Source organism: Cucumis melo, chromosome 4 (genome assembly GCF_025177605.1).
Source record: "Cucumis melo cultivar AY chromosome 4, USDA_Cmelo_AY_1.0, whole genome shotgun sequence".
Taxonomy (NCBI): domain Eukaryota; kingdom Viridiplantae; phylum Streptophyta; class Magnoliopsida; order Cucurbitales; family Cucurbitaceae; genus Cucumis; species Cucumis melo.
The window spans coordinates 20,271,736-20,295,145 of NC_066860.1; the positions used below are offsets into that span (position 1 = coordinate 20,271,736).

The 23,410-nt window shown below is 34.3% G+C and overlaps 2 protein-coding genes across 6 annotated transcripts; both read right to left on the bottom strand.

Moving 5' to 3' along the window:
* Positions 1-17,274: 17,274 nt before the first annotated feature.
* Positions 17,275-21,313, bottom strand: LOC103499203 (uncharacterized). Of its 5 annotated transcripts, none has more exons than XM_008462134.3 (6): positions 21,174-21,313; positions 20,840-21,001; positions 20,618-20,762; positions 19,839-19,996; positions 18,624-18,708; positions 17,275-18,530 (listed from the first exon to the last, which is right to left on the bottom strand). In XM_008462134.3, exons 2-6 carry the CDS (start codon positions 20,926-20,928, stop codon positions 17,415-17,417), a joined length of 1,593 nt encoding a protein of 530 aa, XP_008460356.2. In that variant the 5' UTR covers positions 20,929-21,001; positions 21,174-21,313; the 3' UTR covers positions 17,275-17,414. The 5 variants fall into 5 exon arrangements, with proteins under 5 accessions (XP_008460356.2, XP_050939190.1, XP_016902550.2 ...); XM_051083233.1 differs by lacking the exon at positions 21,174-21,313 and adding an exon at positions 21,101-21,116; XM_017047061.2 differs by lacking the exon at positions 21,174-21,313 and adding an exon at positions 21,080-21,095.
* Positions 21,314-22,095: 782 nt separating this feature from the next.
* On the bottom strand, positions 22,096-22,491 carry LOC127148958 (uncharacterized mitochondrial protein AtMg00810-like). The gene has a single exon (XM_051083397.1). It carries the CDS (start codon positions 22,489-22,491, stop codon positions 22,096-22,098), a length of 396 nt encoding a protein of 131 aa, XP_050939354.1.
* Between the last annotated feature and the right edge of the window lie 919 nt (positions 22,492-23,410).

Below are 23,410 nucleotides of genomic sequence, written 5' to 3' on the forward strand. Positions count from 1 at the left end.
ATTTTGAAAACCAAATGAAAGGGTGTGTTTTTGTAATGTAGTGAAAGTTGAAATATATGAAAATTTTGGGTGGGTTTCATACGCGAAAAGAAGTGGGAAAAAGAGAGGATTGAATAATTAAAATAATGTGGTTTGTATGAAATTGGTAAATGGCTACGCGTATTAGTATTAGATTAGGTGAGACGATGTGTAGTGTAAAAGAAGCAAATGGCACACACTGTATATATATTATTTAGTTTAGTTGTAGTCCATCCTACATAACTTTCTTTTTCTTTTTATTATTTTAAAGAAAAATCTTACATAATGATGTAATCATATGGTCAAATTCATATTGCTGGCCCCATAGGTTTGAACCTTTCGTTTTAGCTAATAAATACAATATGTTTCTAAAACCTCATTACTAATTACTAATGTTGTTCCATATGGAGCTGTTTTGCCACACGCATTCTTATTCTATAAACAACTATAAAAGATTTTTCTTTCTTTTTAAAAAACTTATCTTTGCCATAATTAAGGCTTTTTTTTTTTTTTTTTTTTTTTGGGATTAAAGGATGCTTGATTAGGGCAATAAGGCTCCCAACAAACAACAACACCTTGATGGAGGAGGAAAGCTAAGCCACCTCAAATTGCCTCTCCTTTTAGTGTTTTTGTATGTATGTCACTTTTGTTCAAAGTTTGTAAGTTCAACATAGATAGAAGAGTGTTAAACCACTCACCCTAAATGGCTCAACTTCGCATCAACATTGATCTTCCAACAATCTTGTGGACCAACTCTTTCTAACTCACACAACCGCTTGAACGCCATTGGGGTAACGGAACCATTTGCTCCAATAGGATCAACATATGCTTTTAAAAAATATAAACATTTATTTAAAAAAATAATCATTTATTCAAAGTAACGTTTGGATTACCTTATATACTTTGACATATATATCAATACTAAATGTCTAAAATTTAAATATCTAGAATAATTAAAATTTGTGTTTGAATTTGAAAATTAATATTGGAAAAGCAAAAAAAAAAAAATGAGTGTGTGATTTATTAAATCTATATAGAAACTAAAACTAAATAATTATTTAGTCAAAGGTAAGAAGATAAGTAAGTTAGTAATAGTTAATTCAATTATTTAATATAGGAACAATTACACAATTAGATTCAAGTATTAGCATACATAATAATATTTAAAAAATTACAAATATAGTAAAATCTATTAGAATTTATATAAGTGATAAAAGTCTCTCACCAATAGGTCATATGAAAAATATTGATATATCATTTATAAACCATAAAAATTTATGAGCAATAGAAGTCAGCGATATAAAATTTTAACTCATTAATCATCCTTTAATATATCATTATATTAATAGATTATTTGATCACTTTCTAATATCAATACATGAATACTTTTTTAATTAAACATTATTTAAATTCTTTTATCTAATAGATAAAAAAATTAAAACCTATTAAAAAAATTATATAAGATAGTTAAAAATAATATAAAATATTATTATAAAAGTTAATTTTCATAAATATAACAAAACACCAAAATATTTACATCCTCGGTAATAAAATAAAAAAACCTATAAAGTCGGTAAAATAATTTCATAAATTCCAAATTTGTCCTTGATATTGCGGGCAATTTTTCACTTCTTTTTCTTCTTTTTCTTTACGATTTATTTATATCCTCTTCATATCATTAATTTCTTCATATTATTACTTCTTCTTCTTCATATTCCTACTTGTTCTCGTTCATGATTTCTTCATTTCCTCCTCTAGAATTTCTTTCTTCTTCATCATCTCTCATTTATTTCCTCTTTCAGATCTAAACAATCTTGGTATATGATATTGAATAAAAATCGTTTAAATCTTGGTACACGACCATGTACCAAATCTAAACGATGTTGGTACACGATCTTGTACTAAATATAAGTGATGTTGGTATACGATCGTGACCCAAAATCGTTTACAATTGGTACAAGATCATCGTATACGATCATTAAGATTTGGTACACGATTGAAAGGTTTTTGTAATAGAGAATCTAGATATGCGTTTGGCAGATGATAACATGAATTCTTTTTCTGAAAATCCTGAAAACAAGATTTCTATGTTTTCATTTCCAAGATTTAAATTTACATTTAAAATGTAGAATTATATTCAATATATATAAAAATATTTAGATTTATAAAGTATCGTGTCATAACTCAATTCATTTTTTTAAAATTATATATATATATATATATATATATATATATATATATATTATGTAATGTATATTATAGATTATGTAATATTTAAGATAATAATTATATAAATATTTTAGGTTAAATTATAAGTTTAGCCCTATACATTTTTAAAAAGATAGAATTTAGTCCTAATAATTTGATTAGAGTTTAGTTCCTTTAGTTTGATAAAATCATAAAAAATGGTTTTATTCTTAGGGACTAATTAAGGAGGACTATATACGAGATTTTATCAAACTATAGAGACTAAAGTCTTAGAAAGTTTTTGGGGTAAGAAGTGAACTATTATAATTCTACGTTATTATAGTTGAATTATAATAATCTGTGCTTGAGGTGTAAATTATTTTAATTAGTCTAGATTTTAATAGTATGTATGTGTTTGTTGTATAAATTATTTTAGTTTGAGAAAAAAATAGTAAACACTTTAGCAAAGAATTAAAAAATTAATGTAATATAAATATGTAACAACTGTATAAATAGTAAATGTGGTAGCAAACTAGTATACAACATTTATGATTCGTAAATGTATAATATTAAACATATTTGAATTTTTTTTTTAATTAGAATCCAATTTATAAATATACTATTAAGTACATATTTTTTTTTAAAAAAATACAACTCTGTATTTCTGAATATACTATCAACAACATGTGTGCTTGTTTCTTTCCTTGTGGATGAATGTGATTACTTTCCCACAATTGGTTGCTTCTCTACTATCTCTTTCAATTTCCTTATTTAAATTACGGGTTTTCATTGACAAATTTGATTACGTGTTTGTACTTTTTAAAATAAATAATAATAATGATGAGATGAAAGTAAAGCATGTAATTAATGGGATGTGGATGCAGATGTGTATTTGTATAGATCGGTTGGTTAGATGCCAATTTGAGGCGCTGAATGCGGTGGCTAGAGATGCATCGACAACTTCTCTGATATTTCTCGCACATGGATTGTTGCCTTTTCAATTCCCTTCTAATTCATACACTTCAAAATACTCTTATCAAAACTACGCGATATTAATTTGATTAACTTCTGTATACTATTTTACATCCTCATCTTTCATTCTTCATATCAAAAGTTCCATCTAATTAAACAAAACATTGATTTTTATCTATTTTAATAAAACAGAAAAACTATATCAATCTACACCCTTAAATCTTTAACATTTATCGATTAAATTCTTAAACTAATAATTACATCAATTTTACACTCTCAAATTTTAAATATCATACGAAACTTATAACTTAAGTTAATTAAATTCATAAATTTTTAATCAATTTAGACCCTTCATTACAATTTCTTCTGAAAATTGTATATACATTATTTTACAAATATATGTACACTTCTACAAATATCAGTTTTGCAAAATAAAGATGATGATTTTCAAAGAAACTTTTTCTAAAAGTCTAAATTGATCTAGTTAGGAAAGTTTATGAATTTAATCAATAAAATTATAATTATCACTTCATACTTTTATAGACAAGATACGATGGAAGATGTAAATTGATATAATTACAAAAGTTCAAGATTAAAATTAACACAATTATGAAAAAATTGTAAAATCACCCTTGAAGTATGGGATTAGTTATAATCGTATCCATGAACTTTCAATTTTTGAACAAGTAGTCATTTTAGTTTCTTAGAAACCGTTTGGGGGAAAGGTTGGGTCATGGGAGATTAAGATTATGATAGACCTAAGGTTATGATAAGATGCGTTTGAAGAAAGAGTTATGGAAGAAGTGTAATAATAAGATATGTTTGGAGGAAGGATTATGTGGATAAGGTTATAATAAGATGTGTTTGGAGAAGTGTCGTATAGATAGTGTTATAGAATTTATATATATTTCTTTTTTTTTAATTCATTTTCAACATTTTTAAGTAATTGTTACGTGCGAATAATTTTTTTAATTCATATTCTAAATCAAATACACGAATCTCGTATATTTAATTTATCAAGTCGTCACAGTTTTTGTAAAACAATTTGCCATAATTTATTGGGAAATTGCCAAAAATAGGTTAAAAAAGAGATTTAAATGAATTTTGGGACAAGTTTTCAAAAGAAAGACTTTTAGGACAATTTGGGTGTGAATGGACAAAAATGCCCTTCATTAAATTTCTATCGCTCTCTATTGATTTTTTCGCCTACCCACGTTTGCTTTCCCTTCTCTTTCGCATAGAACACCTGAAGTAAAAAAAAAAAAAACATCTCCTTTCGTTGGCTTTTGAAATTTTCCGCTCTGCTCTTCGAAGATACTCCGACTGTTCGTCTGTCGTCGGTCCTCCAGTGCATTTCGTCGCTTCTCCTTTTCGAACCTAAGAATCAACTTTGAGCGTGTTCTCTTATTTCAGTGAGTTTTATCTGTAACCCATTTTCAATATATTTGCTGGAATTTGTTCCTTTTTCTTCAGGCTTGAATCATGACATCGACCGACGGACCCTTGTACAAGATTAATCCTTCCCATCATTTTTTTCCCTAGTAAGCTGTTTGTCTCATTTGGAAAAGACAACACATAATATTAAGGCCAAACTCAAACCCGATCAATTAGCCTTATTTAGGAAAACAAAGTTTGGGCACTTTTTGGACCTAAATATTGTCTTTAATGGGCCACTCATCCACTACTTACTGTTAAGGGAGGTGGAAGATGAAGGAAAGGATTCTATAAGTTTCTTACTAGGGGGCGTTGTTTGTACTTTCGGTAGGAGAGAGTTTAACATCATAACTGGACTATGGGGTCCTAAAGAGGACTATATTCAGTTGGTTGGGAATAGTCGACTGTTGGAGAAGTTTTTCAAAGACAAGGAGTGTGTTTACGTTAGCGACTTAGAGGATATATTTTTGGAATACGAGGGTGATGACGATGATATTGTGAAATTAGCTTTAGTCTACTTTATAGAGATATCTTTGTTGGGAAAAGATAGGCGAACCAAAGTGGACATTGGTTTTTTCAAGATTGCTGATGATTGGAATTCATTTAATAATTATGATTGGGGTCGGATTGTTTTTGTACGCACGCTAAGTGCCTTGAAAAGAGCCTTGGACAAGCAATATGCCAAGGGAAAGAAGAAATCAACACAGACAAAAAAAATATACTATCAATGGATTTCCGCATGCATTACAGGTATGTGACTTCTTACTTCTTACTTCAAAACTTTAAAACGATCGTTTAGTTATTTTAAACGATCGTTTAGTTATTTTAAACGATCGTTTAGTTATTTAAACGATCGCTTAGTTGTTGTTTTAACGATCGTTTAGTTATGTTAAACGATCGTATAGTTGTTTTTTAACGATCGTTTAGTTATGTTAAATGATCGTATAGTTGTTTTCAAACGATTGTATAACCACTTGTTTATATATCTATATATATCTTGTGGCACTTTCTAAACTTGTTTGTCAAATGTCGAATAGGTTTGGGCATATGAGTCTATACCAACCATCATTGGATGTGGTGTAGATAAAGTAAACGATCATGCCATACCACGAATGCTGAGGTGGGTGTGCCAACAATCACCAAAGTCCCAAACTATAAGCCAGGTGTTTGACTCGCCAATGGTAAGTAGCAAGCAATAGTAACTTACTTAAGGATCGCGTGATTTTGTGCTTATTTCTTTGTCCTAAATACATTGCCTTTTTCTATTTGCAGTTTATAATTAAGGCGGTCATTGAGATGACACCTGAAGAGGAGCAGTTGAAAATTGCTTCAGGTGAACTTTTTGAAAACTTCCGCTCATCTACCATTATTCAGTCGAAGAATGGTGGTTCAAAAAGAGTACGAGAAGTTGTTAATGATGAAGATGACTTCAAAAAGAGTAAGAAACAGAAGTTCAAGATTAAGATGAAAAAGGCTATTCGAAATCTCCAAGGTCGAGTAGCGGTTGTTGAAGGGCAACTTAATAGTATAAAATCCGATATTGACGAATTGAAGGGCATGATGTCAACCATATTGAAGCACATTGGACTTCAAAGAAAGGTTAGGAATGAAACTGTTAAGTGTATTGACGTTAGTTGTTTCATATTTGGTAATTACTCATACGTTAAGTTACATGTTCTCGCTAATTCATTTTGAGGTTCCATAGGGTGACGAAGGGGACCACAAGGTGTCCGAAGGCTTAGTAGATCATACATTAGAAAGTAAAGATGTGGATAATGCTAAGACCGAAGATGTTGACACAGGCGGTACCCCTAATTGGTTGAGGATGCCAAAGGAGGATGAACACATTGAAGTTAAAAAGAAGGTTTGGTTCCATGTTCATGCTAATATTGATGTTTAATTTCTATCATTATCCACACTAATGCATTATGAGCTTCCATAGGGCGACGAAGATGTGTTGGAGAAGAAGGTTGATATTGGTTTAGAGGAGCCAATAGATGTCGTTGACAATGAGGACGTCATAGAGATAGAACCATTTCTCACTCAACGACCACACGTTCGACCCGCCCGTAGGAAGCGTGCAAGTGTTTACCTATCAACCCCATTCACAACTCTACCTAAATGGTCTCTGACATCAACCACCAGCACCTCTGAGTCTGAAGCAATTGTTTATGATCCTATGCACAAAATACTTGACGCCCATTTAGATAGACTTCGAGCTTGGATTACAGACAAGCGTACAGACGATGAGCTGCGTGAAACCTTTCATGGGAAAAAATCGAAGGCTTTTTTCAGAGACTTGTTTATGTGTCGCCGGTGGTTGTCGGATGAGGTATGGGATTATCTTATCATTTATGCAATTATAATTTTATCATTGTTATGGTTCTATACATTTACTGCTTACTTTTGTTTCTATTAGCATTTGGATGCACTTTTTCTTTTCATTCGCTTGAAGATTAAGGCAGCCGGGATACCTTCTTCTCAGAACTTCACAACTGCAGACACAATCTTTATGGTTTGGAATCGTCGCGTTACTTTATGTATGTATTTGCGTTTGATATTTGTCTTTCGGTCTGATATTTGCGTTTGTATGTTTTTCTTTGCAGCGCATTTTAGTTTCGAAGTGGCCCCTATACAAAGAATGTATTAAAGAGAATCGCTCGTTTGACTGGGACGAAGAGTATAGGTTGGTTGACTATGTTGTCGGGTCAAAAGTGGACTTCCAAGATCCTTGGGCAAGTGTTGATTACGTTTACTCTCCATTCAATGTCCATGGCAACCATTGGGTTCTATTATGCTTGGATTTGGTAAGTTGTCAAGTGAAGGTATGGGATTCGGTTCCGTCACTTACAACTGCCGAAGAGATGACAAACATATTACTGCCCATTCGACAGTTGGTGCCAAAATTGTTAGATAGTACTGGCTTCTTTGATAGGAGAGGTAGATCATCGACATACAAGGAACCTTGGCCAGTTGTCATTGTTGACTCAATTCCACTTCAACGAAATAATAGTGATTGTGGCGTATTCACAATTAAGTATTTTGAGTACATAGCTGCTGGTGTTGGTTTAGATACATTATGTCAAGAAAACATGTCATACTTTAGAAAACAATTAGCATTTCAATTATGGACCAACACTCCTATGTATTGAAATATTAACATAAATCACAAGTATCAATTGGCTGTTCGATTATTGTGTATGTTGCATTTCAATTAGTATCAATTGACATTTCAATTAGTAGTATCGATTATTCTCTATGTTGTAAAACTACTTGTAGCTAAACGATCGCTTAATTTTTTTTATGATTTTAAGAATATCGTTTAGACTTTACCAAACGATCGTTTAGACTTTACTAAACGATCGCTTAATATTTTGACGTTTATTAAGAAGATCGTTTAGACATCGTTTATTAAGAAGATCGTTTAGACTTTACCAAACGATCGTTTAGACTTTACCAAACGATCGTTTAGACTTTACCAAACGATCGTTTAGACTTTACCAAACGATCGTTTAGACTTTACCAAACGATCGTTTAGACTTTACCAAACGATCGCTTAATATTTTGACGTTTATTAAGAAGATCGTTTAGACATCGTTTATTAAGAAGATCGTTTATACATATGTGCGCGATGAGTATTTCTCTACACGAATATTTTGTGATATGTATCTAAACGAATACAAATATTAACTCAAATATTCTTTCTCAATTTTGGTCGCGTTTAATTGAAAATATCACAAAGTATTTATTTTATAACAAAGTTTAAAATTATAATATGTTATTCTCTCTATAAAAATTACATAAAAAAATTATATAAACGAATACAAATATTAACTTAAAAGTACAAGAACGAATATATTTTTTTTTATTTAGCAAAAGTATTTATTGGCCCAAAGTTCCAGCACATATTGTTGTCTAAACAGTTTCATGTTTGGCACAGTTAGACAACCAAGGTCACTAGCAGTTACAAGGCATTCAACAAATTTGGCACAGAAAATTCCACAATCCAATGAACGCCCTTTCTGTAATGTGGCCTTCGATCTGCGTATTGGCCAAGGGCCATATGTGAAATGATCTGAATGGAGGTTGACTCCAATTGCAATCGCGAGTGAGGGGATGCATCGTGCAGGCATTTGAAGAGCTTCATCAACAAGTTTCTGCTCAACATAATTTGGCATTGAGTCGAACACGTAGATCCTGCATTTTCTCATATCAGCTGCAATAGCCAACCAGTGTTCTTTTATGTTGATGCAGGTAATCACGTAGTTGACATCTCCCCACCCTGGTATGTCGTTGTAATCACCAACAGCAGTGTTGAAATAGTATTCCACATCTTTTTCTGTCCATATACTTAGGTGTGCTGTTGGGTCTGTCCATTCAGCTTTCGTATTATCTGGTGTCACCAGATGAGTATCGAAAATATGGTTCCAAACAATGCAGTCTGGTTTATTGATTCCAAGCTTCAAGAACAAGTCAAAAAATTTAGTCAGAATATAATGATGCAGTTTAACTTCTATACAAAAAAAAAATTAAAGAATAACAACTTACTAGAAAAGAGGAATGTAATATTCTAAAAGAACGCTTGCAATGGTGCTTGAGATGCAACATTTTATTCTGCAAGTGGGAGAATAGCAAATCCAATGTCTACAAAGAAAAAATAAACGATCGTTTAGTGAATGAAAGGAGAGGATAAGCGATCGCTTAAGAAATGTACATGTGATCGTTTACGTAGTAAGCGATCGTGTAATATTAACTTAACGATCGTTTAGTTAATAGAAGCGATCGTTTAGTTAATAGAAGCGATCATTTAGTTAATATAAGCGATCGTTTGGGAAGAGTACTTACGTCTCCATGTACCCATGTGTTTTCTTCAAGCTGTCTGAAAAAGTCTTTCTTTCTGGTTGTGGAGACTACTTTCCTTTCTTCATGGGTTGTTTTTCTTGATCTTTTCCATTGTAAGTATTCCTTCCATAATTTTGGATCCACTTTCCACATCGGATTATATGGATCTACTTCTCTGATTTCCACATCTGGGACAGGTGTTGTAGATACTGATATGATCTGAGCAGATGTTGTGGGTGGATTACCTTGTTCATCTTCATGTTGCACCTCTTTATTTGCTATTTTACATAGCTTTCTTCTCTTTATTGGTTTTTCTTGTTCATATTTATCAAGCACAGTTACTGGTTCTTTTTCAACCAAAGTAACTGCTTCATCATTTTTTTTCATCTCAACCTGTTTTTTTGTTGTTTCCTGCAATGTAATCGTATTAAACAAGTAACAAACTATTCATTCAAACGACTACAAATTTGTTGTGTATACATACCAGTTGAGATTCTTCATTTACAATTTGTACAGTTTGATCCAATGGAGCCAATTCACAAAGTGCAAGAGGTTGGCTCACAAATGGAAGGGTAGTAATCATTTGTGGCAGGTCTGTTTCTTTCTGAATTTGATGACTTAGACTATCCGATATATCTCTTATAGTCATTAGCAAGTCTGCATCCCTACCGTCTATGCTTATATCACTACCACATTCCTCTTGATGTTCCCTAAACAAAATGAGAAAAAACATGAGAATAAGAAAAAAAAATACAATTGTTAGGTATTTATAAACTAGTAAACAATGAATGAAATGTTAACCTTTGGGTTTCCTCTTGATGTTCAGTATGTTGTTCTTCAGTAGGTTGTTGTTGAGTATGTTGTTCTTGAACAACATACTCATTGTCATTCTGATCAGTATGATCATTCCCTTGATTTTCAGTTTGATTCTAACAAACAAATAAAAACGAACATAAAATTAAAAAAATAATGTATTGTTAAACCATCGTGTATATAAAAGTAAACGATCGCGTAACTTTGATAAACGATCGTCTATCGAAGTTAAACGATCGAGTAACTTTGATAAACGATCGTCTATCAAAGTTATACGATCGTGTAACTAATGTATGATGAAAACAAATTTTACCTGGACCAATCTCTCCAGCATCTGCTTCATTTCATACAGCTCCAATGACTGCTTTGTGATTGTGTCATCCATCCTACAGACTATAGAAGTCAGTGTGGATAAATCCTTACGAACTTCTTTTATTTCCTTCTTCAGTTTCTTGTAGGATTTTGAATGACTTTGTTCTTCTTTGTCATTGGACTTCTTTGATCTGAAATGTTTCTTCTTGGTGATTGGATGCATTTCAGACTCCTCAGCCACTGTTTGACTTTGTTCCCTTTGGGGTGACAGTTGTTCTCTTTGCGGAGATGAGTCTGATTGCTCCAATGATTTGTTGTTCATTGCTCCAATGATTTGTTGTTCATTGCTCCAATGGATTCATCCTCCTCCATTTGCATGTTATCATCCCCTCGAATTCGACTCTCCATGAAAGCCTTCTCTTGGGTTGACATCTTGAGTTTAGGTTGAACAACAGTCTGCAATGTAATTGTATTATTGGATTGTGTAATTATATTAAACGATGACTGACAGGTTTTACTTACATTTTTGTTGTCGAATATGTTATTCTGCAGCATTTTGTAAGATGGAGCTTGTGTACAATTCCATCTCAATATCCTAGGGATTAATCCCTTACTGTTTCTTGTGGCCAGGTGCTCATTTGCGGTTGAGAGTACTTCATAAGCCCACACCTACAACATTTAAACAAATATGTTAAACTTTGATGTTCAATTGGCATTTACTTAAAGTGTATGAACAAATAAAAATCACCTGAAAAGCAAGCACGTAGCCTTTGATGTTGTAGTATGACACTGCTTTGGAACTTCGTGTCTTCTTCAGCTCGTATGCTTCTTTTTTGCCTTGGAGACTTGTCTTTAAACTGTTGAGCAGACGAGTGTAGAAGAAAGTTGACCAATCGAAGCTTTTAAATGCTTCTTCATCATCAACTATTCCCAAAATATCCATGTCAAACTGTGTTTTCTTATCCTTCCCGACCATCACAGTTTCTATAAAGACGGCCAAGGCGACCTTCACAGCATCATCATCATTTGTAAACTCAAAATTCTTGAAAATTTCCTCAATTTCCAAGCATGTTATTACTTTCTTATTTTCTGATCCCAATAGAAGACTTTGTAGTCGCTCGGTATCGCAATCTTTCTCCAATGGATTGTTTGTTGGCCACAATCCAGTTATGATGTTGAATTCCTTTTGGGTAAAACGGACGTTCTTCCCTAAAACCGAGAAACAGATTCCATCTGCGTTACCGTCTTCAGGTATCTGCCTCAGCAAGAAATGATGGATCAACTGGCCGTTGAATACCATGTTCACATTCAGCAATGAACCAAAAATTGTTTTTTCGAACATTTGCAGCTGGTCCTTGGTCAGTTTATCCTTAATAAGACTGCCGATCTTGTGCACTTGGCATGACACAGTGGCAGGGAAATACTTGTCGCTAGGTACAGCCATCCTGAAATGAATATAATATATTAAAGACAGAAGTCGAATCCGAAACCCTAAACGCTTCACAATAATAATTTAAGAATACAATGATAGTTTTTGAAGACAGAAGTTGAAACGTTTGAAATATAAAGAAAGGAAAAGTGTAACGTTATAGTAGGAAAAGTTCGGGAAAATACCTTTTAACGTTGACGAAAACTATGGACTGAGACAAAAATGGTCTGAGAGAACAATGGACTGAGAGAAAACGAAGGTGTGATCAGTGCGGTTGTGTATTGCGTAGTGACGAAAAACAAACAGTCAGAAGGCGGAACGTATATATATATCGATTGTTTTTACCAAAGGGGCAATATTGTAAATTCGCATACTTTTTTTGAAATGTTGAATCGCGGTTGTAAACAATTCACGGGTGTCTTTCGTTGTTTCAAAAGATCGTTTAGTTTCTGTAAACGATCGTTTAGTTTTTTATAATCGATCGTTTAGTTAATTTCAAACGATCGATTGGTTGTTTTAAACGATCGTTTAGTTTTGTTCGACCAATCGTTTAGTTTTGTTTAACTGATCGTTTAGTTAATTTCAAAGTATCGATTGGTTGTTTTAAACGATCGTTTAGTTTTGTTTGACCAATCGTTTAGTTTTGTTTGACTGATCGTTTAGTTTTTTTCAAACGATCGATTGGTTGTTTTAAACGATCGTTTAGTTTTGTTCGACCAATCGATCGTTTAGTTTTGTTTAACCTATCGTTTAGTTGTTTTCAAACGATCATTTGGTTGTTCTTAACCGATTGTTTAGTTATTTTTAAACGATCGTTTAGATATTTTTAAACGAACATTTAATTATTTTTAAACGATCATAAAACCAGTGTTTGTGTTCTTAAATGAATAAGTCAATCGTTATTTTCGTCTTCTTCATCCATTTGGAAGCACAGAAAGTAAGAATGTTGGGACAAATCATTAAGAAAACACATCATTAACAAACATTCATTAATTAGTGTAATACTTAGTACATTGGTAGGAAAATTTCTAATCTTGTGTGCTCGACTTGTCGGTATATGAAATTGGATTGGTACACGTTAATCTGTTGTGACCTATTTGTTTACACCGACCACACTTATGCAATTTCGGAGCTTCACCAACACTTGGAATCCTCTTTTTCTTCGGTCGACCAACTCTTTTGACTACTTTTGGAGTTAAAACAGTCATATGTACGTAGTCTTCGCTTGTCTTCCAATCTGACTGATTCCCAACTGGGTAGACGGCCTCCGCATATGCAGCCAACAAACATTCATTAGTGTAATAATTAGCACATAAACTATAAACATTTATATTACGATCCCGTGCTGCAGCAATGGCATGTGAGCATGGTAGTTGCTCAGCTTGAAACTCCTTGCAAGTGCATTCTTTAGTTTGAAGGTTTACGACCTCCTCCTTATCTAAATCTTTGACATGAAATTGGTAACAGTCAATTGGGTTGACCTTCATTGTCAAAGCTCCTTCTTGTTTCTTTTGAATAACTAACTCTGCCCATTTGGTCAATGTAGACGTCACTTTAATGCCTTCTTCTCGACGCTCCCAAAACCAACGTTGTAGCAAAGCTCGAACATTTTCAAGGAATGAAGCAATAGGCAAATCTCTAGGTTCTTTCAGTATAGAATTCATGGACTCCGCTATATTTGTTGTCATCATGTTATACCGTCTTCCTGGGCAGTGAACACGAGACCATCGTGCTATTCCAACATCATTTAAATATTTCCCTGAACCATTAGGAAATGAAAGAAGATGTCTCCACGCTTCTACAAACGTTGATTCACGATATGTTCTCGATGCATTATAAAACAAAGTAGCAACCGTGTCATTCTTATATTTATCATGCAAATTTTGACTCAAATGTTGGACACAAAGGCCGTGGAATGCAGAGGGGAAAACTGATGAAATACCCTTGGCGAAGCATGTTTTCCGATCTGTCACAAAGCCTAGATTAGGCACCTCCCCTATTGCACCTTTCAATTTTTCTAAGAACCACTGTATTGAGTCATCTGTTTCTCTATCAACTACTCCAAAGGCTAGAGGATAGATCTGATTGTTACCATTTAAACAAACGGCTACTATCAACTGACCCCGATATTTGTTCTTAAGAAATGTTCCGTCCATGACTATGACCGGTCTAATGCAATTTAAGAATCCTCTAACACATGCACCAACAGCCATAAAAAGATATTTAAAGAAACGATCATCTTCGAGTTCCATGTGAAATATTGTACCTGAATTTGTAAATTTGAGTGCTTCACCATATCTACGCAAAAGATTATATGACTCTTCAGGAGACCCTCGCACTCATTCATATGCATTTTCTCTGGCACGCCATGCTTTCTCATAACTCATATTTATGCCATAGTCTTGTCTCATGTCTTCTATGATATCACGTGGTTTGTATATGCGACCGGGTCCCTTGAATTTGGACTTTATTAATTCTCCAACAACCCAAGATTTTGCTTGCCTATGGTCACGATTCAAAAACTCAAGAGAACATGAATGAACTTTCACATACTTTTTAATCTTGAATATATTTGAATCCTTCAGTCTAACCACTCGCAATCTCCAACCACACTTGTTATCGATGCATCTAACGAAAAGAACCTCTTTTGTAGACTTTTTTACTACAAACTGAAAATTTTTTTTCATTGCCAACACACTTAATCTCATTGACAAATCTCTCTTGCAAAAAAATATTTGTCCTACATTCAACTCTTCACTTGTAGAGCTTTCTTCCGACCAGCCACTTCCTTTTGTCTTCAACTTCCGACTAGAGGACCTGTAGACAACTTTACCTTTTCCTTTGCAATCTTTTGTAGGAGCATCTCTTTGTTCTGGGATGTCAAACAATTCATTGTACATCTCAACTGACTCCCATGTAAAAGTATCATCTATTGAATGATATGACTCATATGATTCCCATATAGCCGAATTGGTCCCTATCATGTTATGACACAAGCCACCCTCAACTTTACCAATATCAACTTCATTCTCATCTAATCTATCCATTCCAATTGGAGAAGGATGAGGGTTTAAATTTTGAACTTGGTTGCTCCCAGATACTGAATTGTAATCTTTGTTTAACACTTTCATGCTTCGATTGCTTGTAGGCTCAAAAGATAGGTATAGGGGGACCTCCAATGGATTTTCACTAAGAATATAAAACTTCAAATCACGGTCATTGCTTAACTCAAATGGAGGAGCTTCCTTTTCCCCTTTGATCTCATATATACATCTTATCTTTATGTCGAACTTTGTAGGGTCAACTTCTACAAGGTCATATAGTTCAGACTGTAAATCTTTGTGTGTTATTTCTTTAGGGACAACAATGCCTTTTAACACTCCTCCTTCATATTTTCTTCGTCCCTCATCCCATTCACCACCGTGACGCACTAAAATCCGAACATGTGCCATCCTTAAACTACCTTAAGTACTTTTGTATCTTCAAAAATTGATTTGAACTTAAGAACCTACAAAATGCGTGCAAGATGTAAAGAAATGGATTAGGAGGTGTACCAATTTGATTTTGAAATAAATAGTGGAAGTTTGGAACGTGCGAGATGTGTGCGAGATACGTGCGAGATGTGTGCGAGATACGTGCGAGATACGTGCGAGATAAAGCATGAGGGCCTAAGAGAGTTACTAAACATGCAAAGAATAGCTCTAAATGGATTAGGAGGTGTACCAAGTTGATTTTGAAATAAATAGTGAAAGTTCGGAACGTGCGAGATACATGCGAGATGTGTGCGAGATACGTGCGAGGTAAAGCATGAGGGCCTAAGAGAGTTACTAAACATGCAAAGAATAGCTCTAAATGGATTAGGAGGTGTACCAAGTTGATTTTGAAATAAATAGTGAAAGTTTGGAACGTGCGAGATAGGTGCGAGATAAAAAAAAAATACGTGCGAGATAAAAAAAAAAACCTTCATTCCTTCTATTCCTATTGCTTACTCCTCCTCTATTTGATCCAACTAAATCCTCATCCTCTAGTTCAATTCATTTTTCACTACCCATTGAACATTGAACTTTCTAAGAACCTAAAACCAAAATTTGACTAAACTAATTTACGGCAAATAAGTCCAATTCCAAAAACCAGACAATTACGGATGAAAATAGCACCAAATACCCTAACAAACATTTACTTACAGCAGATAAATTGAAAATCGGTTAGACATGAAACTCACCTAAATAAGATGCTCGAAGTTGATTGAATGGTCCGAATAGGAGCGACGAAATGCACTGGACAACGACCGACGAAGGGCAAGCGACGAAGGGCAAACGACGATGGGCAAGCGACGATGGGCAAGTGACGATGGGCAAGTGACGATGGCCGGAGTAGGTTCAGGTGTTCTACACGAAAGAAAAGAGAAGGGAAAGGGAACTATACGCAAAAGAGAAGGAATCGATGGTGGAGAGAAGGGAAAGCAACGTGGAAGAGGGAAATGAAAGGAAGGGCATTTTTGTCTATTCACACCCAAATTGTCCTAAAAGTCTTTCTTTTGAAAACTTGTCCCAAAATTCATTTAAATCTCTTTTTTTAACCTATTTTTGGCAATTTCCCTAATTTATTTAACTAGGACAATCATTTTTAACATTTTCAAGAAACTTCAAAGCTCGAAGAATAACGACGATACTCCACCAATCAACGGACGAACTCTGGGATGTTGGAACCACCGTATTCGTAAACTCAGATACCCTTTAGAAATTTGAAGAAGAAAATCCCTAAACTCATTGGCGTTGAAGTTAATTCCATGGAGGCGTCGTTGGCATCTCCTAAGGGTTCCTCATGAGAGACAGAGAAAAGTAATCATTTTCGGAGAATGAAATTGGACAGAGGAAGGGACGTAAACGAGTGATTCAGACAAGTTAAAGAGAGAGTACATGGAAGGAGAGAGGGAGATGGGCAATTTGGAGAAGGAAAACACGGAGAAAGTAGAGGGAGAAAGTAGAGGGGCAGAGAGAGGGAGATGAGCAATTCGAAGAAGGGAAACACATAAAAAATAGAGGGAAAGAGGGAAGGAGAGTAAGGAACTGTAACAGAAAGATTGAGGGGGAGAGGATTACGAAAATCTGCAATAGAGAAGGGAGGGGATTGAGATATTACGAAAGTCTGCAATAGAGAAGGGAGGGGATTGAGATAATGATAAGGATCAGGATTGTTTTGACAACCCTAATTCGAGGGTTATTAAAACATACGGGCCAAACAAGAAGTAGGCTAAAATAGCCCGCTCACTCCAAACTTGAAGATTTTATAATACACAAGTTATGTCCACCAAATCAAAATCTACACATTAAAAAAAACAGTACACATCAGAAACACAACTCAGTCGGAAACTGACATTCCAAGCAGAAACAAAAGCCCATGGTAACTAAAAATCAAGAGGCATGCCAAACATTTTGTTAATATCATCCATGGCCTCTTTAGTAAATACTGTTGGCTCAAACAAATCGCAGTCTCTTGATTTCTGAGCCTGTGCAGGCTCCAATAATTCATCATCAGGAAGTATTGAGAACCCACCAAAATTATTTTGCACCTCTGGTGGCTTTTCATGCTTTTTGGATCTCCTAGTTCTAACAAATTCAATGGGCTTTCCAAACATGTTGTTGATATCATCCATCGCTTCCTTCAGGTTAACAGTTGGTTCTACCAAACCATGGTGACAAATGTTTTCCACCTCTGGCTCATTTGAAATTGCAGTACCAACAAACCTACACACAATTGTATCTTCTCTAAACTTGGCTTGCATAGGATCTTGTGCATCAGAATCGTCATCCATATTTTCAAGATTGTCCACACAAGGAAACACAAATGCTTTTGAACGTGAAGCAGATGTCGTAGAACCTCCTACGACATCTCGTGATTTGCTCAATTTCAATCCGACCTTTTCAATACTTGTGTTACCAATTTCACCACCTGATTCATCATCCACAAAAATCATCAAATGCGGCTGTTCTAGCTTGCCAGGTTCGCTTATACTACCATGTTGTGGAATTGTGCATCCCTTCTGCTTTTCTAATTCAATTTCCTTATCATGTTTCTCATCAACAAACACCTCAAACCCACCATTTAAGTTGCAATCTTTTTTGGAATGGCTTCCACATGATCTCCTACCAATAGGAGGCATCTCTATTGGTTCAGAAAACATACTGTTTATTGTATTCATTGCCTCTTTCATATTGACGGTTGGTTCCACCAAACCATGGTGACAAGCATCTTCTGCAACAGATTTCCCATAAATAGCCCTATCTACAAATCTCACAACAATTGTATCATCGCTCTTAACCATCCTTGATTCATCTGTTTCCCTCCCTCCAGAATCTTGAGGCAACTTCTCAGTCTCACTTCTTGTATCACTTAATGTTGCAGCTAGAGGTCCATTTTCAAAAATTTCTCCCTCTTGAACCTTAATGTTCTTCTCAGCATCATCTTGATTAGAAATGCTTTTGTCAGACAGATGCCTCCTAGAAGTTCTTCCATGCTGATGCTGCAGGATATCTGTTGTTCGTTAGAAGGCTAACTACATTTTCCCGAATAGAGAGAGACAGCATATGAAATACATACATAAAAAAAGGCTCACCTGGACTCTCTTGTAATTGTGTCTTTTCATGCGATGAAGAAACTGCTGATATGACCTTTGTAATTCATCAATAGGTTGAGCAAGCCTGTACAACCAAAACATGTTTTTCCATCTTAACTTCTTAACGCTAATAGCAGCTACTTCTATAGAAGATTAAAGATCTACGTGCAGATACAGAAGTTCATTACAACAACTGTAGAAGACGGTCGTGCTATTCACACACCTCGGCCATGATAATGAAAAAATGTAATGTGGCTTGAACTCACGAAATAGAATAATCTCATCCCCCAAAGAAAAAAATTTAAGAACTAAGAAAAGTTTGACAAGCAAATCATGATAGCATTTACATTGAAAAACACTGCAGGCATCTCATTAGAGATTCTAAGAGTCATGCCGAAAGATAAACCATTGAAACAAGAGAAATATCATATAAGCTCTTGAAATATGCATTCCACAAACCATAAAAACTGATTTAAATAATCGTGTTTTATTCCATCAATAGAAAACTTGTGGTTCAAATATAACATCCTAGTGAAAACTGAAAAGTTAAAACCACTGCATAAAAACAAAGAGAACTGCTATACCCATATGAATTCTTCTGTCTCAGTTAAACCACATTTAGCGGAGCCAGTCTCTAGTTTGTTACAGAAGATTTCCACTCTACATTATCAACTAGTATTACCTAAGCCAAGGCTATCTATGGTTATTGATTATACGGTGTTATCTCAAGATTAAGTGCAAAAATATCTAGTTATCTCATCGACTGGTTTTATGGGAAAAAACTGATCGGATGGTATTCTCAAATGCCTCCACTTCTTTGGCAAAATGAAATATAAGTTATTACTATTCGGAAACACACAAATCCAAATCATCAATTCTCCATAGACACTGAAATATATTTAAATAACTCAGATAAACGCGGTTCACAGAACGGGAGCCAACATCACAAAACTAATCATATTAATCATAATATAAAGCCACACACAAACATAAAGAGGGACAAGATAAAAAATGGTACCAATAAGCAAAATAACCAGCATTTTAGGTTAAACAAACTAGAATTCTCAAAGCTCGTTGCATAAAAAGCAGTCCAGCGCTTGTGGGGGAATGTTTTGGGGGGCTGGCCAAGTGTAGAGAAATAATTTATTTTTAACTTTTTAAAAAGATCAATTATAAGTTTAAAAATGAATCTAAACTTCCATATAAAAAACTTACTTCTGCACTCCTAAGTGATACATTTTATCAGCATCGTCAAACTTCTTAAGTTTTTCGTAGTACAAGGCGTATGCTTGGTAGAACAAAGAAGATTTCGTCCCAATCTGTTTTTCTTCCATGGTTCTCAGCAACGCTCTTGGATCATCCACATAATCCATCTTGTCAGCAGATTTAAATTCAATCAACCATTATAAGCTATAAACATCAAACACTGACTACACTAATTTTTTCTTGAACAAGAAACAACTTCTCATTGATAAAATGAAAAGGAATAAAAGGCTGAGGATATAAACCCCAAAGGGAGCGAGAAAAAAATAAAAAATTAGAAGTACAACCATATAAAGATTAGCCACGAAAATAAATGAACAGTAAGAGAACTAATAACTTTTCCAATGTATTATTTGTTTGAAAGACTTAGAAAGCTTGCAAACGAATAATGAATCTCTGAATAAGGCCTCCACTAAACACTAATAACCGATAGCTACTTCAAACTTCGAAGAAAATCATGAAGCACCAACAAACGATATAGCATTCAAAACAACTACACAGCAGCCTGATGCAACGTTACAAGAAACCTTCTAAAAACCAGATAGATAGATTCCATCAAACGCTCAATCTCTAAGAAATTTAAGCACATGACTCCCCCTTCTACATTGATTAGCCAAAATCAGACTAAAGCCCCCCTTCTATAACTTCAAGCTGAAAATTTCACAGAATCGAAGTAATACCCTAGAGAAAGGATTAGAAACAGAAAAAAGCGAGATGGATAAAGAAGTTACCAACTGCAACCAAACGCGAAGATACCGCAAATCGTCCCTATAACGGCGATCGGACTCGAATTTCTCGGTGCACTTCTGCAAGAATCGAGGAAGCTTGTCGTTCAAAACGTGAGAAGGCAAGGAGTCTTTCAGTTTTCGAATCCCTCTGCAAGGAAATGGCAAGGTTTAAGGCGTTAGAGAAAGAAACGGAGAGATGGTAGTTACACTTGGTGAGGGGCATACCGGAGCCATGGAAGTAGAGGGTCTTTGCCAGAGTATGACTTGATGTCTGAAATCAAAGAAGAAAAGAGGTCGTTGCTGGCCATGGCCATTATGAGTATTCTGTGAAGCAGAGCAGTGAGCAGCGTGCAGTGCAGTGAGCAATGAGCAAAGCTTTACCCCACACTGTGATTTAAAATTTCAACAATTTCAGGAAAAGCCCTAACTAAAATACAGAAGTTCAACTAAATAAAAACTAAATACCAATAATGAAAATGAAATCACCCAAACATTCAATAGTGCAAAGTCTAAAGATCAGATCAAATCAATAACACAAACAGAAATTTGTAACCAATACATCTTTAGAGTTCCTCAAGGTCTTGAAGACCATTTTGTATCCCAATGTATATTTTCCATTCTTCACGACTACAAGCAAGTTTGTTATTGATGTTCTCATGGGTGTTTATATGGTTTTTTGGTACTTAATCTCATATTAATTTATTAATGTTTTGATGATTTTTGAAGTTTTTATTAACAATTTTATTATTTTCAATAGTTCATTATGTAGAGGTTGGAATATTCACAATTTGATCCTGATGCTTTTTGAACCACTCAAATCAAAGTTTAAAGTAAGAAAATATTTCTAAAATAAGCTTAATGGAAAATATACGAGATGGTGATGTGGTTGTCAAAAAGATAAGAAATAGAAAAGAAGAATGGAGAGGAAGAGAATTTGGCAAGAGAAAACTCTAGCTTCCATTATATTTTTGGTATTCTACAAATCTCAAATATATAAAGAGAAGCTAAGACTAAAAACTCTTACCTACACACACACATCATATAATTCCTCATATAACAAACTGTTTCTAGAATATGTAATTGGGCCATAATACAGTGGACCAAGAAAAGAGAAAAGGAAAATAATTAGTGGGTTATCTTAACACCCCTGCAAACTAATGGCTGTTGAATCAATGATGGTAAGTTTCTTTCAGATTGTGGAAACTTTGAACAGACAATGGCTTGGTGAGTATATCTGCAATTTGTTTAGTTGTTGGAAGATGTCTAATAGATAATTTTCCCTTTTGTATAAGATCTCTAACAAAATAGATGTCAAGTTCAACATGCTTTGTCTTGGAATGTAATATAGGATTTGCACTCAGATGCATTGAACTTAGGTAATCACACCACAAAATAGGTGGAAGAGGTAGATTAATGTATAAGTCATTCAAGAGAGAACGAATCCATACCAGTTCGGTTGCCAAAAGAGCAAGGCAACGATGTTAAGCTTCAGTACTAGACCTGGAAATAATAGACTGTTTCTTAGAACCCCAAGATACTAAGTTATTTCCAAAATAAACACAGAAACCAGAAGTAGATTTTCTATCATCTGGATCAGAAGCCTCATCCGCATCAGCAAAACCAACTAAGGACATATTATCAGATTTTTTAAGTGATAAACCATGATATAGTACACCTTTAAGAGATCTTAGAATTCTTTTCACAAGTTGCCAGTGTGTATGTTTTAGAATATGCATAAATTGACAAGCTTTATTGACACTATATGATATCTCAGGATGAGTAAGTGTGGCACTGTAATGCACCAACAACACTTCTATACAGATGCACATCATGAAATGGTTCCCCTTGAAAAGCATAAAGTAAAGGACCACTTCCATAGGTATAGAGATAGGTTTAGCGTCCAACATTTTGGTTCTCTGTAATAAATTAGTAATATTCTTTGATTGAGATAAAAACAAACCTCAATTAGTTGAGTATGACACCTCAACTCCAAGAAAGTAGCTCAGCTTTTCCAAATCCTTAAGTGCAAATTGATTATTTAAAGAATGAACTAAAGAATTCACATCTTTCTTAGAGCTGCCCATAATAATCAAATCATCAACATAAATCAAGACATAGCAACAAGATGTAGGAGTAACACGTATTAATAAAGATGTACTAGCCTTGGAAGTTCTAAATCCAAGGGAATGTAAACTTGAGCTCAACTTTTCATATCATGATCGAGGGGCTTGTTTAAGACCATAAAAAGCCTTTTTCAAATGACAAACCATAGGATAAGAGCTTTTAACTTCAAAACCAAATGGTTGTTCCATGTAAACATTTTCATCTAAATTGCCATGAAGAAAAGCATTATTAACATCTAATTGATGTATACTTCATCCTTTCATAATTGCTATAGTTAAGAGCATGCGAATAGTAACTAGTTTCACAATAGGGCTAAATGTTTCATTGTAATCAATATTAGGTGTTCGATGAAACCCTTTAGCAACTAATCATGCTTATTACTAGCAATAGACCCATCTTAATTCCTTTTTATCTTAAAAACCCATTTGCAACCAACAATTTTCTGATTAGGATTTTGTTGAGTAAGTCTCCAGGTGTCATTTTTCTGTAAGGCTTCAAACTCTTCTTCCATGGCCTTTTTCCAGTGAGGATGTTTAAAAGCTTCCTTGGCATTACAAGGTTTAGTTTGAGTATAATCAATCAAGAATGCTTTTGGTTTGAAAATACCATGCTTACTCCGTGTTATAATGGAATGAATTAATGTAGATTGAAATTGAGTGTTCATACCAGAAT

Excerpts from the sequence above, each read along its gene's own strand:
- LOC103499203 (XM_008462134.3), bottom strand. The coding sequence starts at position 20,928 with ATGGCCATGGCCAGCAACGACCTCTTTTCTTCTTTGATTTCAGACATC. Across the intron at positions 19,997-20,617 it reads TTCGCGTTTGGTTGCAGTTG|ATGGATTATGTGGATGATCC; the intron begins GTAACTTCTTTA and ends TCTGCTGACAAG. Across the intron at positions 18,531-18,623 it reads ACAATTACAAGAGAGTCCAG|CATCAGCATGGAAGAACTTC; the intron begins GTGAGCCTTTTT and ends GATATCCTGCAG.
- LOC127148958 (XM_051083397.1), bottom strand. The coding sequence starts at position 22,491 with ATGGAAGTGGTCCTTTACTTTATGCTTTTCAAGGGGAACCATTTCATG.